We start from the raw sequence: 17,872 nt of genomic DNA, 5'->3' as shown, positions 1-17,872 counted from the left end.
GAGCTGCTCTCGCCTCCGTCCGCGTCCCGGGCTCCTCGGTCCCGGTTCCTGCGGGCAGCGTCCCGGTCCTGTTGGCTTTGGGGCTGCCGGAGGGGAGCCAGGCGGGAGCCTCGCCGGAGTAGCCTCGGTAGAGGCGCCCCAGGCTAGGCTGGTCCGGGCTAAACCAGAGCTTTCTTCCCCGTCGCCCTCTCGCGGCTCCCTGCGGCTGCCCGTTTGCCTTTCCCCCTTCCCAAGTAATCCCCATTAGCGATGGTGGGAGCGTCTGGATGAACACTGGGGGACCCTTGCGTGCAAAGCAGATGCCGGCATCTTTGGAGAATGGGGGGGGGCTCACTGGTTACTATTTATCATTGTACACCACACAAACAAAATAAAATAATTTATTTGGGGGAGGAAAGAGTTCAAGGGCATATTCCAGCCAGGCAAAAAACCAGGGGAGGGGGCAAAGCAGGGTCTGCAAGGAGTTTGGGGGGAGGGGGCTGTATTCAGGTTCTCCCCACATTTTGGCACCCCCTTTCCTGCGCCTTCAGCTCCTTTTTGGGGATCAGGGGGATCAGAATTCAACTTTGCATTTCACAGAGTCCAGTGTTTCCAAAGGTATCTTTTAATTCCTCTGCTTGGTGAACCACATTCTAGGCCAGAAAGAATGAAGGTGGGGGCGCCAGGTGCCAGGCACCCCACAAATGGCACTGACAGAAGACAGGGGTGCCCCGATCCCAAGCAGCCTCTCTAAAGTGAACAGTTCGGGAGCAACGTTTGCGGATAAGGATTGTGTCCGCCACTGAGAGAGACACCCACCCGCTCCCCTGGTGCAAAGAGTCCGTACAAAGCTCAGCGGCCACTCAAGGGACAACTTGCCCCCCCCCCCCCAAATAAGGCAGCAGTAAAAGCAGAGAGCTAAGAAAAGATTTCAGTAAGAGCCAACCCTAAGAGTCCCAAAACAAGGGGGCAGGGCATCACCCTCTGCTAAAGCTGCCCCATGGCTGTGGGGAGCCTCCAAGAGGACCCCCCCAACAGCTCCCAGGTGCATGGCTTGCGTGGCAAGGGGGGAGGAGCAAAGTCTCCTGCTACAAGTGAGAATGAAGCTCTGCCCAGACCCACTGACCCCACAAGGAGACAGCCCTGCCCCACCTCCAGCCTGGCCTTGCCTCTGCAGACCTGGCCGTCTGCCTGGGGTTCTGCCACCTTTGCCAATGAGAAGCCGGGGGGAAGTGGAGCCCTGAGCCCACGGCACACCTCCACCCATAAGGCCATGCCAACCCCGCCCTCCGCTGCGCCACCTGGCTGCCACCAGCCTCTGGTGGGTCCCGGAAAGAGCAGCCAGGCTCCCCGCAGTCTGCCCCAGAGCGCCCAACAGCAAGAGTACAGCAGGACCTGCCTCCTGGGCCCCCTGCCCACCCTCTCCCATGCCCAGGGAATGCCAGGGGCTCTGGCCTCAAGGGGCAGCAGGCCTCGCCACCCAAGGACAGCAGCGGCCAGTGCTGCTGCTGCTCCAGGCCTGGGACCCTCCTCTGACAACTGGGAACAGGATTCCTCCAGGGCTTGGGCTTAATCCGGACCCAGCGGTGCTCCTGCTGGGCTCATTGCAGAGCGCAGGTGTCCTCTGAGTCCTCGCCAGCTCTGGGTGCCTGAGGCCCCTCGTCCTGCAGCGGGGATGGAGGCGGAGGCGGCAACTCCGAGGGCCCCGCCAGCTTCTCACGCAGCTCCAGGAGCAGCTCCCGGCTTTCGCTGGGGGGCAAGTTGCTCAGGTAGTACTGGGGTGCCAGCTCTGCCAGCCTGCAGGGAGAAAGCACCCAGTTGAGGGAGGGCAGGAACAGACACAGTCTACCAGAATTCAGCAGCTGGGCTGGTGACTGGGAGCGGCCGCCGAGACCACATAACACCGGTCCTGAAAGACCTACATTGGCTCCCAGTATGTTTCTGAGCACCATTCAAAGTGTTGGTGCTGACCTTTAAAGCCCTAAACCAGGCTTCCTCAACCTCGGCCCTCCAGATGTTTTGAGACTACAATTCCCATCATCCCTGACAACTGGTCCTGCAAGCTAGGGATCATGGGAGTTGCAGGGCAAAAACATCTGGTGGGCCGAGGTTGAGGAAGGCTGCCCTAAACGGCCTTGGCCCAGTAGACCTGAAGGAGCGTCTCCACCCCCATCGTCCATCCCAGACACTGAGGTCCAGCGCCGAGGGCCTTCTGGTGGTTTGCTTACTGTGAGACATGAGATTACAGGGAACCAGGCAGAAGGCCTTCTCGGTGGTGGCACCCATCCTGTGGAACGCCCTCCCATCAGATGTCAAGGAAAGAAACAACTACAGTGGTGCCTCGCAAGACGAAAATAATCCGTTCCGTGAGTCTCTTCATCTAGCGTTTTTTTCGTCTTGCAAAGCAACCCTATTAGCAGCTTAGCGGATCAGCGCTATTAGCGGCTTAGCGGCTATTAAAGGCTTAGCGGCTTAGCGGCTAAAAGGCTATTAGCGGCTTAGCGGCTTCGAAAAAGGTGGGGGAAAGCGGGAAAAAATCGCAAGACTCGCAAGACGTTTTCGTCTTGTGAAGCAAACCCATCGGGAAAATCATCTTGCGAAGCAACTCAAAAACGGAAAACCCTTTCGTCTAGCGGGTTTTTCGTCTTGCGAGGCATTCGTCTTGCGGGGCACCACTGTATCTGACTTTTAGAAGACATCTGAAGGCAGACCTGTTCAGGGGAGTTTTTAATGTTTGATGTTTCATCGTCTTTTTAATATTCTGTTGGGAGCCACCAGAGTGGCTGGGAAAACCCGGGGTATAAATAATAAATTATTATGATTATTACCACCCCACCCTGCATAAGCCCCCATTGCTGCTGCTTCCTGGGCCACAGAGTGTAAGAGCCACAGGGGGCCCATCTAGTCCAGCATCCTGGTCTCTCAGCGGCCAAATAAACTAGGAGTTTAGATAGACTGCCTCTGGACCTGGAGGCTCTACAAGAATGCCAGAAGAGTTTGGCTGCTGTCTCAGTCCACAGGGGACGCCCACCTAGCCCAGCACCCTGTTCTCCCACAGTGGCCAACCAGATGCCCCCAAAGGGAACCCTGCAAGCAGGACTGAGCGCAAGAGCAGGACTCTGCCCTCCTGCAGTTTCCAGAAACTGAGATTCAGAAGCATTTTTGCCTCCAGCTGTGGAGGCAGAGCAGAGCCATCCCGGCTAGGAGACATCAGGAGCTCTTTCCAGTCCTCCTCTAAAGCCAAGGCAGCGCTGAGGCATCCCTGTGGAGCTGGCCCACGCCCTACAGTCCCACCCGCTCTGAAAAGCCAAGGTCCTAGTCCTCATGGCCAAGGAATGGCGTCGACAGCCCTGCCCCCCAGCCCCCCCCAACTGATGCTCACATCTCTGGCTGGATCTCGGAGACGATGCTGAGGCAGTTGTCCTGAGAGATGGTGAACTCGTGGTAGAGCACCCAGGGAGGCGGGCGGGGGGGCGGGCGACGCAGCCGGTAGCAGCAGCCGGGGGGCAGCTGGGCCACGTGCTTGTGGGTCAGCAGCAGGTAGTTGCCGGAGCCGTCAATGTCGCGGGCCACCTGGAAGCGGGAGGGGAAGCAGAGGCTCAAGAAGGGACGGATCCATCCCCTTCCCCAGAGCCCAGGCAGGGAGAGATTGCAGGCAGTCCCAGGGAGATGTCTGGCCAATAGATGGGGTGCAGAGTGGAGCCCCCCCAACTTAGAGGGACTCTGGGCTCAGAGATAACCAAGGCTCTCAGCCTGGGCTGCAGCCTCCCTGCCTGCCCCCCCCGGACCCCCTTCCTGGCTGCTTGAGGGCCAGCCCAGAGCTCCCTTGTGCTTCCCGGCCGCGCAGGCCTTGAGGCAGCAGCCGTACCTTGAGGAAGAAGCCCGAGATGAGGGCCTGCGTCAGGCGCTGGACGTTGCTGTCGCTGCCAAAGGCCGGCGGGGAGACGGGCAGCTCGATGCGCTGCATGACCTCCAGCAGCTCTGCCCGCACGGCCCCCGCCAGCCGCAGGGCCGCCTCGCTCACCGCATGCTTCCGGCACCAGCTCTCCGGGTCGCTCTCTGGGGAGGGAGGGGAGTGTGGGTGCCTCTCCTGGCTGCACCCCTTGAGAGGGGCCCCCAGCAAGGCTCCCCTCCCGCCCTGGTCCCTCCCACCCCCTCCGCAAACTCACGCTGCTGGAAGGCATTGAAGACGTTGATGAGGGTGAAGTGGTCCCCCGCCGGGTGCAGAAGACTCCGCTGCCGGGCCGCCAGGGCCTCCTCCCAGCGCGCCCCCTCTGGAGTCAGGAAGCAGGGCCAGGCTGAGGGGGGGGGGGGAGAGCCAGTGAGGTCCCTGCCACCATCGCCTGCCCGCCTGCCCCCCACCTTGGGGAATGTGGGGTATTTCAAGGGCACTCCAAACCAACAATTCACATTTTGCCAAATAATAATAATAATAATAATAAATTTTATTTATATCCCGCCCTCCCCAGCCGAAGCTGGGCTCAGGGCGGCTAACAACAATCAAAATAATCTGACATTCTAAAACATTCATTATAAAATTAATTAAATCAAATTAAAATCAAATTAATGGCAACCATCAAGCCAAATTCTGTGCAGATTGCCGATTGCCAGAGGAGGGGGTCAGGCTGCGCCCTGACCAAAGGCCTGGTGGAACAGCTCTGTCTTGCAGGCCCTGCGGAAGGATGGCAGGTCCTGCAGGGCCCTAGTCTCTTGTGACAGAGTGCTCCACCAGATTGGAGCCGCAACCGAGAAGGCCCTGGCTCTAGTTGAGGCCAGCCTAACCTCTCTGTGGCCTGGGATCTTTAGGATGTTTTTATTTGCAGACCGTAGATTTCTCTGTGGGACATACCAGGAGAGGTGGTCCCGTAGGTACGAGGGTCCTAGGCCGTGTAGGGCTTTAAAGGTTAAAACCAGCACCTTAAACCTGATCCTGTACTCCACCGGGAGCCAGTGCAGCTGGTATAATACCGGATGGATATGATCTCGCAGCGAAGACCCCATAATGAGTCTCGCCCATAAAGAGGCACAGGACAGGAGCTGAAGCTCAGAGCGCTTTCTTGTAAGTTTGCCAGAGAGAACTCTGCGAGAGACGCTCCCATTGTGCCCTGACAGGCAGAGGGCGTAGCGGTAGATATTCTCCTACCTGCCCGGGCACAGCGGGTCTCTTTCGTCACCTTCCACCCAGCCAGAAACGTGAGAAGGCCTGCTAAGTCTGAGCTCCAATGCTCAGACACCATTTTAAGCCAGACTTCAGTATAATAAATGTTAACAATAACAATAATAATAATAATAACAAGAATTTATTTATACCCTGCCCATCTGGCTGGGCCTCCCCAGCCACTCTGGGTGGCTCCCAACAGAATATTAAAAATACGATATAACATCAAACATTAAAAATTTCCTTAAACAGGGCTGCCTTCAGATGTTTTCTAAAAGTCAGATTTTACAAAAAAAGGGTAGGTTTTTGTAATTGAATTATCATTTTAAGCCTGCCTGAAGAAAGCTGCTGTATCTGTTATTCTGCAACAGAAACTGTTTGTGTGACTATTGTTTTGAAAGGGGGAAATCCCAGGAGAATCCAGTCTGCCTTAAAGCATCCTGGATTACTTAAAGGCTAAAACTAGCCCATCTAAGCTTCTTTTTAAGCTGCAGAGGGATGCACTCTGCTGAACTAACAAATATCTAACAAATATAGCCTCTCCTAGCATTTGTTCTCATCCCTTCAGGGAATGGCTTTTGCTGCAATTCCTGCCTTGCAGGCGGCTGGGCCAGATGCCCCGACCGTTCTGTTTCCCTGTGCCTTAGCTGCAGCCCCTGAGGCTGGAAGGGGGTCTGACACGAGGGCCTGAAGAGCAAAGGATGCTCTTCTCACAGTTGCCAAATCTCCTGAAGAGGCCAGGGAGCTAGATAGACTGCGCCTGGACCTGGAGGTTCCACAAGAGCAGAAAAAGTGCCAGGCTGTTAGATCAGGCCAAAGGGGGCCCAACCAAATGCCCACTCTGAGAACGCAGCACCCAAGCGCCGCTGCAGCTCTCTGCTCCCACTTTCCAGAAACGGGGATTCAGAAGCCTTGTTGCCTCCAATGAGGGAGCCAGAGAAGAGCCTTTGTGGCGAAAACTCTCCTCCATGAATTGGCCCAATTCTCATTTAAAGCCCTCCATGCTGGTGGCCATCGTTGCCTCCTGGGGGAGCGAGTTCAAGTGCCGGCCCTCCCCCCCCCCAAGGTCTCTGGAGCTGCAAGAGAAGGCCCCACAGCGTCCCCTGCAGGGCTGAGCGAGAGGCGGCTCCACCTACCTGCCAGCATGGCGGCCAGGGTGAGCATCTCGTGGACGCAGTCAAACTCGCAGGAGGCCAGCAGGGCCTTGGAGAGCTGGGGGTCCAGGGGGAACTCCGACATGATGATGCCCACCTCAGAGAGGTTCCCGTCGTCATCCAGGGCAGCCAGGTAGTCCAAGTCCTCCAGCGCCTGCATTAGGGACTCGGGGGCTGGGCAGGGAGAGGAGAGTCCCGTTGAGCTTGGCCGGCCGGCCGGCAGGGGCCCCACCCAGACACCCCCCACCTCCCCCCAGACATACCTGGCCGGTCCAGGAAGTCGCACTGGCCCATGTCGGCGATGTCCAGCCTCTTGAGCAGCAGGACCAGGCGGCTGAGGTTGGCTTCGGTGATGGGGGCCGGAGGGACGGGGGGCAGGCGCTGCTGATAGAAGGCGTCCGAGTAGAGGCGGAGGCAGGACCCTGCCGGGCACAGGAGGGGGCAGTGAGGCGGGTGGCGGAGTCAAGACTCTAGTCCCTGGGGAAGAGAAGGAGGCTGCTCTCCACCCCCACCCAAGAACCTTCGCTGGAGGTTTTGGAGCAGAGGTCAAATGGCCACCTAGCAAGGATGCTTGAGCTGAGATTCCTGCATTGCAGGGGGTGGACGGGATGACCCCGGGGGGTCCATGAAGTCCCAGGGGCTCCGCAGAACAGCCCCCAGAGGCCCTGGGGAAGGAGGCATCCCCTACCTGGGGGGCTCCCCGCTGCCCTGAGTCTCCGCGCCTCGGCCTGCTTCTTGCTTATGGGGCGCAAGCCCTGAGCTTCGGCTCGGATCTGCGGGTTGTAAACCTGCCCAGGAGAGAAAACGTCAGGAGACAGAAAATCAATGCAGGACAAAAACAACTGCAAGGACTTTAAGGTCTGAATTTGAGATAAAACTTCATTCGGTGCAGAAGACAGTGGGGGTGGGAGGGGAGCCTACAGTTTCTTTATTTAAAGTTTTCTCCTCTACATTGATGATTTGGCAATCCTTCCTCTGAATGTTTAGTTCAGATTGTATTTGTACAAGTGAGAACGGAAGAAATCGGGTTATAGATATGGAATATAACATTAAATAGAACTGTGTGTGCCAAAAGGGGGGAGAAGGGAAGCTCTATTTTGCAAAAGGTTTACGATGGAAACTTAGAGCTGACTCTTTCCCATCCTTTATTATTTACGGAGTGAACTGAATAAGCCTAAGAGGACTTGGAATTTAATTTAATTTAATTGGAAGTATTGTTGCTCATTTATCTTCAGTTGGATGGAAGAATGAAAGGAGACTGTGAACTTGCCAAGGAACTGATAAGGTTCTTTATTGAGTCATCTGCAGTTTGACAGACCACTCTTCTTCCCAGGCTGAGAGGGAAAATGGTGAAAGCAGGTTATTCATTGGGACAGAGTTATTTTTGTAGCTGTTGTTAAAGTTGCAAAACAACGAAACACGGGACGGAGCAATGGAGAAATTTCTGGCACAACAAGGGGATATCAGCTCCGCCCAAAGCATGATGGAGAACAGCAGCAACCAGGGGAAAGGAAGGCACGACATCTTACAAGGACAGGAAGAAACATTCTGGAGAGAATAACTGCCACACTCAGGAAGAGCAAGGATATAGTTTGAGTGCCTCACTTGTAGTTTCATTTTATGTGTCAACACGAATAGAAGTTATTAATATTGCAGTTGTTGTGTAAGAGATTATTATTATGATCAGAATGTAGTGGAAATTAATAAGATTTTGGAATGCAGAAATAAAGCAAATAACTAAGCCATCAATTCTAGAGTGGGGGGGGGCACCTTATCTAAATGATATAATTTGGTATTTGAAGTATTGGTGTTAATAATTGCATTATAAATTGGTACAGTTATAATGAGGCTATTATTGGATTGTAATTGAAAACTAATAAAATTATTATATATTAAAAAACCACATCAGGAGATGGACCCAGGGGAGTCCTGTGCAGACAGATCGAAGGGGGAGACCCTTTGCTGCCTGTTCCCTGCAATGTGGGGGGGTTGGACTAGATGACCCTGGGGGTCCCCTTTCAACGCTACCTTTCTGTGATCGCTGCAGAAGACAGCAATATGGATGAGGAGCCAGGACCGCCCCTCCGCCTCAACTATAATTCTCTCCTCCCCACCCCCCAAAGCCCCCCCCCCGGCTCACACTGTGCAGCTCCAGCCCGGCATCTACGACATGCCTGACGGTCCCCATGGAGAAGCCGGCGTCCGCCAGCCAGTGGGTGACCACGATCCTGCGTGCCCGGACCCCCCCGGGCTGCTCCTGGCCACTTTCGTACAGCCGCTGGACGTCTCGGCCCACGCCAGGGTGGAGGGGCAGCACCAGCAGGGGCCCCAGGCCGGGGTCCAGGGCCAGGGCCTCCAACCGGATGGCCTCACAGCACTCGTCAATCTCCTGCAGGGGGGGGGGGGAGGGAGAGAAAAATATATTTAGCTGCAGGAACTCAAGGGACAGCCCAGAGGCCGCCTACCCCAGGAAACTATTATGATTACTATTCTTGATTGAATTTATATACCGCCCTATCTGTACCCAGGGGTCTAGGGAACCTGCTTGAAAGGCAACCCCCCAGACCCTAACATTGTTCCCCTGCCCCCACAAAGACCCCCAAGAACTCACTATCTCATTTTATTTCATAAAATGGATATACAGCTTAATGGTAGAAAACCTCAAATAATTTAGAAGAACAAAACAGTAAGGCCATGCAAAAAATTAAAAACCAGCAAGAAAATTAAGAGGCATCAGCTTTCAAAACAACTAGGTAGACTTGCCTAGACCTTAAAGTTTTTAGCAGGTGCCCCCAAGAGGACAGTGGTGGCACCTGCCTGGTATCAAGAGGCAGGGAGTTCCAAAGTGCAGAAGCTGCCGCACTAAACTCTGGAGTTCTTGCCAGTGCAGAAAGGGGCACCTGGATTGGTTTCAGTTCTGCCCAGGGGCACGTGCAGGTAAACTGTTCCCAAGTTGCTCAGGGCTTTGGATGCTCATAGCAACCCCTTGAACTGGGCCCAGTAGCAAGTGGGCAAGCAGTGCAACCTCTGAGCCCAGGAGTCGGATGCTGGCAAGGCCTCCCTCCGCTCAGCAATCGCGCTGCAGCATTCTGCACTCACTGCAGCTTCTGAATCCAGGACGAGGGAAGCTCCATCTAGAGCGCATGGCAGTAATCCAGTCAGTGCTGGATTTACGTAGAAGCTAAACAAGCTCTAGCTTAAAGCCCCACTCTCTTGGGGCCCCCTAAAAAATTTAAATGAAAAAAACACCTGGGTGTAAATATAAGATAAAAAACAAATAAAATAAAACCTACACACAGCCACCGTGTTTTGTGTTGTGTAGGCTCCTCGGGTGTAAGTCATGGGTCCCGCCTGCTCCCTCAAATATCCCTGGTTTGCTCCTTTCTATATACAGGGTGCTGACATTCTGCATGGACTGGTTGCATAAATATAGCATCTAGCATCTATTCAACACAAAAAACAGCGGCCATTTGTTGTTGACAAAGGACAGCTGGACATAGAAAGGGCCCCATCACCTTCAGGAGCTGAGGGCCTCATCAAACCTAAATCTGGCCCTGAATCCAGTCCTGAAATAAGGACTATTCTGGCAAGGCTTCCCTAGTCCAGGAATGGCCGCAGGTGAAGAACCAGCCACAGCTGTCAAAGGCCCTTCCAGCTACAGAGACTCCCCTGAGCCCCAGGGAGAGCTAGCCAGGGCCAGAAACACTCCCAAACCCAAAACCTGCATTCGGGGGTTAAGGCAAGGCCTGGCACATTTAAGGCCTGGACCCCTCCTGCTCTCTGCCTGCCTGGGTCCTCATCCAGACTGGAAAGGGAGGGGGGCCATGGACGCCTTGAGCCCCGCAGCCCCGCAAGTCCCACCTGCTTGCTGGCCAGGAAGACCATCACGTCACCAGGCTCCCTCTGCCGGTGCAGCTCCAGCGCGGCCTGGCAGGCGGCCAAGACGTGCCCCCCCGGCAGGGGCTGCCTACAGGCCAGGCGGGGGGCTGGGCTGGGCTCGGGAACCCGCACCACAGGGGCGTCGGGGCAGAAGCGCCGCAGGGGCTCCTCCATCAGCGGCTCGGTCACCACCACCAGGCGCAGCTCTGGGCGCTGGCGTTGCACGTCCTTCAGCAGCCCCAGTAGGAGGTCGGTGGGCACCGTCCGCTCCTGCGCCTCGTCCAGGACCACCACCCCATACTGGTGCAGCAGGGGGTCCGACGTCATCTCCCGCAGAAGCACCTCGTCCGAGCAGAACCTGCAAGCCACAAGGTGCCTGGTGGGCGGGGGCCGGGGGGCAGGGCCCTCGATGCTTTGGCTCCCCCCCCGTTCTGCTGCTGCTGAAGCTCCTGAGCAGGCAGAAGACTCAAGACCACCCTGCCCCTTTGAACCCCCCCCCCCAATAACTGGACCCTCCTGGCAGGTCTCTCAAGAGCCTCATGGCAGAAGCTGGTGAGGAGGGACCACTATGGGGAATAAAAGAATTGGGGATTTTGACCCCCAAGGGTCAATGACAGAGGACCACCCAACCTCTCCTGAAAAACCTCCAAGGCAGGCTTATTTCCAGACCCTGGACCATCTGGGTTGCCCCCTTCTGCAAACATTGCAGCTTGTCTCATTAGGCAGGGCCTCATCCATCGCCGCCGCCCTTTGCTTTTCAAGCTAGTCAGGATCTCCCTTTTCCATCTCCCTCAAACTCTCCATGAGCAACTGTGTCCTTCTGTCCATGAGGCATTTCCGGCTGACTTGCCAATCCAGTTCTGCCCAGGCTGACTCCTGCTGCCGTTCCAGGCTCCTGGGTGACCCAGAGATGGGAGAAGGGGGAGGGGGTGGCAGAAGCCGTGGGTGCACGGTCACCCCTCACTTCAGCCTTCCTTTCACCTGTGTGTCAGAGGAGCTGGGGGGGGGGGCAAAGGTGCCCAAAGGGTTGCGCTTGGGTCGCTCGAGTCTTCTCTTTAGGGGCAACCCAGAGCCTGGGGTGGGTTGAGCAGGACGGCTCCTTCTGGGCCGGGTGATGGGTGCTATGGGGGAGTGTGGGGTGCTCCTCTCCTCTGGGCTCCCCCACCCCTGCCCCTTTTCCTTCTGCATGGCTGGGGCAGGGTATGGCAGCCATCTTCAAATATCTGAAGAGCTGGAAGATAGAGCAAGCTTGTCTCCTGCTGTTCCAGAGGGCAGGATCTGAACCCATGGCTTCAAGTTACAGGAAAGGAGATAATAATATAATATAATAATAATTTATTATTTATACCCCGCCCATCTGGCTGGGTTTCCCCAGCCACTCTGGGCAGCTCCCAACCGAATATTAAAAACACAATACAGAATTAAACATTAACAACTTCCCTAAACAGGGCTGCCTTCAGATGTCTTCTAAAAGTAGGATAGTTGCTTATTTCCTTGAGACTCCGACTCAATATCAGGAAGAACTTTCTGGTGCTAAGAGCTGTCCGGCAGTGGAAAGGACTCCACGGATGGAGGCCGACTCTCCTTCCTTGGAGGTTTTTAAGCAGAGGTTGGGTGGTCGTCTGTCAGCTGCGATTCGTGCCTTGCAGGGGCTGGGCTGGATGACCTTTGGGGGCCCCTTCAAGCCTGAAGCCTGCCTGGCTCCATTTGCACCTGGCCCAAGTGGGAGGCAGGCCTGGCAGGCCAAGGAACGCCCCTCCCCTGGCAGCCCCGGAGGGTCCCCTGCCCCTCACCTGAGCAGCGTCTCGGAGGTGCAGCAGTCTTCGTAGGGGATGCTGTAGCCCAGCTCATGGCCCACGTTGAGGTCCATTTCGTCAGCCACCCGCAAGGCCAGGCTGAGGGCGGCCAGGCTGTGGGGCTGCGTGCAAACCACTTGGCCGGGAGCAAACTGCAGAGAGAGGGCGTGCTCAGCACACCACTGGGGCACCTGGGGAAGGGAGGAGTGACAGGTGAGGCCAGGCCAGGCGGGGCTTGGCTACCCCTCCCCTCCAGGTGGTGCTATTCTGGACTCCACACTGCCCAGGCACCCATGGAGAAAGCCCAGAATCATCCACCTGGAAGGGACAGAGGCTCTTGTAGGCCAGCTAGTAGTAGTAGTAGTAATAATAATAATAATAATAATAATAATAATAATAATAATAATAATTTATTATTTATTCCCCACCCATCTGGCTGGGTTATCCCAGCCATTCTGGGTGGCTCCCAAAAGAATATTAAAAACATCAACCATTAAAAACTTCCCCAAACAGGGCTGCCTTCAGATGTCTTCTAAAAGTTTGATAGTTCTTTATTTCTTTGACATCTGATGGGAGGGCGTTCCACAGGGTGGGCACCACCACCGAGAAGGCCCTCTGCCTGGTTCCCTGTAACTTGGCTTCTCGCAGGGAGGGAACCGCCAGAAGGCCCTTGGAGCTGGACCTCTGTGTCCGGGCAGAACGATGTGGGTGGAAATGCTCCTTCAGGTATACTGGGCCATTGAGGCCATTTAGGGCTTTCAAGGTCAGCACCAACACTTTGAATTGTGCTCGGAAATGTACTGGGAGCCAAGACCGGTGTTATGTGGTCTCGGTGGTCGCTCCCAGTCACCAGTTTAGCTGCCGCCTTCTGGATTAGTTGTAGTTTCCAGGTTACCTTCAAAGGTAGCCCCACGTAGAGCGCATTGAAGTAGTCCAAGCGGGAGATAACTAGAGCATGCACCACTCTGGCCAGACAGTCTGCGACACAGTCACCTAGCAGCTTATAACAACCTAATAAGTTCCCACCAGGGCCCCATCTAGACCAGCATCCGGGTCTCACAGTGGCTGACCAGATCCCTCAAAGGGAAATCCAAAAGCTCAAGAGCAACACTCTTCCCTCCTGTGATTTCCAGCAGCTGGAACTCAGAAGAAGCATGGCTGCCTCCAACTATGGGGCTGAGCAGAGCCGACACAGCCGGCAGCAAAAGACCCTGCAGGCGTCTGATTCGCCCAGCAGCACAAAGAGAAAAGAAAGAAAGAAAAAGAAATTGCTGCCTGGTCTGGTAGCCTGCCAGCAAAAAAGAAAGAAAGAGAAAAAGTGCCTAGACATTTTGTTTTGGTGCCCACCCTCTAGGTTCCAGAAGCCCCATGGCTCTTAGCTTTCTTATCCCTGCTTCTAACACAATAATAATAATATATTATTTATACCCCACCCATCTGGCTGGGTTTCCCCAGCCACTCCGGGTGGCTTCCAACCAAATATTAAAAACAACACAGCATCAAACATTAAAAACTTCCCTAAACAGGGCTGCCTTCAGTTGTCTTTTAAAAGTAAAATAGTTGCTTATTGCCTTGACTTCTGCTGGGAGGGCTTTCCACAGGGCGGGTGCCACCACCGAGAAGGCCTTCTGCCTGGTTCCCTGTAGCCTCACTTCTCGCAATGAGGGAACCGCCAGAAGGCCCTCGGTGCTGAATCTCAGTGTCCGGGCAGAACGATGGGGGTGGAGACGCTCCTTCAGGTATACAGGACCGAGGCCGTTTAGGGCTTGAAAGGTCAGTACCAACACTTTGAATGGTGCACAAGAAGTTTCTCCAGATGTTTCCCCCTCTCGCTCCAGCCTTTTTTTCAGCATCTGAGGAGTGGCGTCATGTCCCTGCTGGGTCTTCCTTGCTCCAGGGAAAACACCCAAACATGAGCAGGATCCAGCCCCCCAAATGACAGGCAGGCCCATCGTCCTGGGGTGGAGGGGCTGCCAGCTGCCAGCAAGGACACCCCCTCCCCAAAGCCATAGGCAGGGAATGTGATTCCAGATTAGTGCCTCAGGCACAACACCCCACAGAAGAACAGCCGACGCCGTGTCTCCCTAGGGAGGCTTGGGAAGCGTGAGCCAGGAATGCCCCAACCCAGGGAGACCAGCAGAGCTTCCCTTCCACCTGCTGGGAGCCACCTCTACCACCTCTACTCTATACATTGATCTGCCTCCATGGCTGGGGGGTGGGGGTCTGGTCTGAACCCCAGTTGCTGGAAACCACAGGAGGGGAGAAAGTGCTCTTGGCCTCGTCTCCCTCTGGGGCACCTGGGAGAGCAGGGTGCTGGCCTGATCCAGCACGCTCTCCTTAATTTACAAAGGTAGGTTTCTTGCCTGCTCTTGATCAGCAGGAATTTCAATGAAACCCACGGAGAAAGGGCAAGCGCCACTCAGATTCCTCCCTGCCCACCGCTGTGCTAATACCAGATGGCCAGGTGAGCAGATGCCCCCAGGGCTACGGTGCTCAAGATTCTCCTTGGGCAAAGAGGTGTCCTTCCGTGTTCAGAGGGAGCCAGCGAGGAAGGTTGCATCCACCCAGGCCAAAGTCCACCTCCCTGCGGCTTCTCCTTCCGTGTCAGGAGAGGCTCTGCCTGGAATCTGCCCGTCTGGCTCCCAAGCGCTCCCCCCCCCCCCCGCCGAGGGCAAAAGCTGCTTGTAGGCAAGGAAGGAGAAGCCAGCCCCCGCCAAGAGGAAAAGGAGAGAAATACAGCTGAAAACAGGGACAGCGTTAAGATCAATTCAACCGTGTAAACAAGTTTTGACAGATGCAATAATGGAATACTGAATGGTATAGCTTTTTGTAAAATATACCGGGATTTATGATATCTAAAATGAACCATGGAAAGAGAAGAAGCAAAGTTGTTGATATCTTAAGGATGTAAAATGAGAATTTAAAATGGTAAAACAGAAAGCTTAATTTAAAAATTGTATATATAAAGAAAGAAAAGGGCTGAGGCCACAAAGCTCCCCCCCTCCCAACATGATGATGTATCCCTATCTATGCCAACAGAGAATTTGTGCATTCTCTGTCAGGAACCCCAAGTCAAGGAGAGGCTGACGGGCATCAGAGCTGAGACAAACCGCAGGCTGCCTGGGGCACACCTTGGCAGCTAAGCAAGCAAGTTCAGACGACAACACAGCACCCAAGGCCACCCACACAGCCTCTTGGGACTGAGGAAGGGGAGAGCCTCTCACCCCACCCCCAGGAATAACAACAACAACAACAACAATATATTACTTATACCCCATCCATCTGGCCAGGCCTCCCCAGCCACTCTGGGCTGCTTCCAACAGAATATTCAAAACACGATAAAACATCAAACATTAAAAACTTCCCTAAACAGGGCTGCCTTCAGATGTCTTCTAAAAGTCAGATAGTTGTTTATTTCTTTGACACCTGATGGGAGGGCGTTCCACAGGGCAGGTGCCACCACCAGAAGGCCCTCTGCCTGGTTCCCTGTAACTTCACTTCTGGCTGTCAGGCATATTATTTTTCTTTAAATATTTTACACTCTTTCCGCAGCACAGCCTCCTCTCTCGGGTGGCGGCTGCTGCCAGCCCAGCTGTGCCCCCTCACCTGGGTGCTCTTGCCGGCCCCCGGCTCCCCAGAGACCAAGACGATGCTGCTGCCGCCCTCCAGGTGCTCCAGGAAGAGGAACTTGCAGCCCCAGATGGGGAGGTCGCGGCGCTGGCGCAGCAGCTCATAGTAGCGGGAGGAGAAGGGCAGCCCGTCGTAAGGATTCACCTCCAGGTCGCCCTCGCCGCTCACAGACAGGCCTTCCGTGTGGCTGCCGCTGCCGCCCTCCTCCTCCTCGTCGTCATCCTCCTCCTCCTCATCCAGGAGGGAGCTCAGCCCATCTGACTGGTCCACGGGGCCAGAGGGGTCCTCTGCTGCCGCTGCCGCCATGGCAGTCCAGCCCAGGAAGGTTCTCCCAGGAAACCTGCCGAGAGGAGAGGAGGGGTCTGAAGAGCTGGAGGAGGAAGGGGTGCAGAAAGGGGTCCCTGGAAGCCCACCCAAGGGACGCTGAATGCGAGATCACGTGAAGCTGTGGTGCTTCTGCCTCGGGGACAAAGGGCTCTTTGCTCTGATCTCCTGGACCTGCCCAAACGTCAGACGGGGAGGAGGGAGCTGGTGCAAAGGGGGGTCAATGGCTCCAGGTGGGCCAAGGTGCCCGGTGGGCAACAGAGGAAGAAGGCTGCTCCCTGCCCTCCTCCAGACCCCGAGGGAGAGCAGCTGAAAGGGCTCAGCTCCCCCACTGGCCCTGGATGGGGGTCAGAGAGAGAGAGAAGCAACGGGAGCCCATTCTCCGCGCCCACAACCACCTTCCCTCCGAGAATTGTGGAGTTGGGAAGGACCCCCAAGGGTCATCCAGCCCAACCCGCTGCAAGGCAGGAATGCCCCCCCCCCTGCCCAAGCCCCGAGGGGGAGAGCAGGGAGGGGAAGAGGCCGGGCGGAGCCGAGGCTGCCGCTGCAGCTCCCAGGGCGGCATCCTCCCCAGACACGTCAGCCAGGCCGGCTGGCCGCGGGGGGGGGGGGGGGCTCCGCAGAGACCGGCAACCGGGGAGACCCCCCCCCACCCCGAGAGCGCCTGGCCGCCGCTGCCCCAGGCGGGAGGGTGGGGGGGCCCGATCCCGGGGGCAGAGCCACGGCCAAGCGGGAGCTGCGCCCCCGACGCCCCCCCCCGGACCCCCCCTCCCCGCCGGGCCTCACCTGTCTCACCTGCGCCGCGCAGGCGACGGAGCGGGAGGGGAGGGGCGCGGGCGCGTGACCGCGAGCGGCCAATGGGCGCCGGACTAGACGGCTGGCTCTCCAGCTGGGGGGGGCGGAGCCGGGCGGCACTTCCGGTCTCCTCCCCGCCTCCCGTGACGTCATGCTCACCTGGCGGGGGACGGGGCGACTCTCTTCTCCCGCCCGGGCGCGCAGGCGCGGAAGGCAGGCTCTCCCCTCGGGGGGCTCCCGCGGCGCCTGCACGGGCTGGCAGCAGCAGCAGCAGCCCTGGCCCCGGCCCTCTCCACCGAGACCTCGGGCGTGCAGGGCCGGGCTCTGCGCCCCTTCGCGGCAGCCTTTCCCGGGGCGCGCAAGGAGGAGCCTCCGGGAGGGAGGGAGGGAGGGAGGGAGGGTGGCCCACTTGCCCCCCCCCCGGAATGCTGTTGCTGCCCCTTCACTTCGACGCCCCAAGCGCGGAGCCTCAGAGGCGCATCATGCGCTGCCCTGGCGGACTTGGCGCAGAGGGCAGGAGGCCTTGATGCCCGGGACACGTTGGGCAAGGTGGGCAGGAGGCGAGGGCCGCCCGGGACTCTGGCCAGGTGGGGGGAGCGACCTAGGCAGGCAGGCAGGGAGATAGAACGCGGCATCGTTGTGGTGCCAACTGCTCCTTGGCTCACTTCCTTGAGCTCCCCAGTCAGGAGCACGCTGAAGGGTTGCCATCTCCCGGACTGAGACTTTGGGCAGCTCGGGGGCTTCCTGCCAATTTAAAATAGCAGGGAAAAGAGGGAAGGAGGCTTTGAGTGCCACTGCTTACCCAGATCATGTCTTGCCAGCCATCAGACCTCACTGGCCCCCTTGTTGCTTCAGGCCCCGTTCACAGATCTTCTCCTTCCTTGACCCCAAAGCTCTCGCTGGGTCTGGACACTCCCTGCTCAGCACCCTCACACACACACACACACACCCCGGCTGGTGCCTTTCTCTGAATGCGTCAGAGGGAAGCCCCACCTGCGGAAAGGCCTCCTGGGTTTTGCTGCCTTAGGCACGGGGCGTTGACTCCTTCAGCTTTGAATGAAAAACAAAGAGGCTGGTGGCACCTAAAAGATTATTCATGGCGGGAGATTTCATGGATGTCACAAAAAACTTGGCGTCTTCCTTACCAGGCCGGTGGC

General features: G+C 56.6%; 1 protein-coding gene across 3 annotated transcripts; it reads right to left on the bottom strand.

Annotated features, from left to right (window-relative positions):
• Nucleotides 1-364: 364 nt before the first annotated feature.
• On the bottom strand, nucleotides 365-17,625 carry DQX1 (DEAQ-box RNA dependent ATPase 1). 3 transcript variants are annotated; one of them, XM_077933657.1, is made up of 12 exons: nucleotides 17,518-17,625; nucleotides 15,573-15,936; nucleotides 11,964-12,157; nucleotides 10,153-10,528; nucleotides 8,432-8,680; nucleotides 6,980-7,079; nucleotides 6,555-6,713; nucleotides 6,274-6,465; nucleotides 4,149-4,277; nucleotides 3,848-4,038; nucleotides 3,362-3,552; nucleotides 365-1,776 (listed from the first exon to the last, which is right to left on the bottom strand). In XM_077933657.1, the coding sequence occupies exons 2-12, from the start codon at nucleotides 15,900-15,902 to the stop codon at nucleotides 1,581-1,583; spliced, it is 2,307 nt and encodes a 768-aa protein (XP_077789783.1). In that variant the 5' UTR covers nucleotides 15,903-15,936; nucleotides 17,518-17,625; the 3' UTR covers nucleotides 365-1,580. The 3 variants fall into 3 exon arrangements, with proteins under 3 accessions (XP_077789783.1, XP_028600478.2, XP_028600479.2); XM_028744645.2 differs by lacking the exon at nucleotides 17,518-17,625 and adding an exon at nucleotides 16,707-16,826; XM_028744646.2 differs by lacking the exon at nucleotides 17,518-17,625 and adding an exon at nucleotides 16,716-16,817.
• Between the last annotated feature and the right edge of the window lie 247 nt (nucleotides 17,626-17,872).

The sequence above is a fragment of the Podarcis muralis genome, chromosome 9 (assembly GCF_964188315.1).
Source record: "Podarcis muralis chromosome 9, rPodMur119.hap1.1, whole genome shotgun sequence".
NCBI classification, from domain to species: Eukaryota; Metazoa; Chordata; class Lepidosauria; order Squamata; family Lacertidae; genus Podarcis; species Podarcis muralis.
The sequence above is the reverse complement of the archived record's forward strand: the minus strand, read 5'-3'. Positions and strand labels throughout refer to the sequence as shown.

Bases quoted from the DNA above. Each gene is read 5' to 3' on its own strand.
- DQX1 (XM_077933657.1), bottom strand. From the start codon at position 15,902: ATGGCGGCAGCGGCAGCAGAGGACCCCTCTGGCCCCGTGGACCAGTCA. The intron at 6,466-6,554 runs GTATGTCTGGGG...CTCCCTGCCCAG, and splicing joins CGACTTCCTGGACCGGCCAG to CCCCCGAGTCCCTAATGCAG. The intron at 3,553-3,847 runs GTACGGCTGCTG...TCCCGCTTCCAG, and splicing joins TCTCGGGCTTCTTCCTCAAG to GTGGCCCGCGACATTGACGG.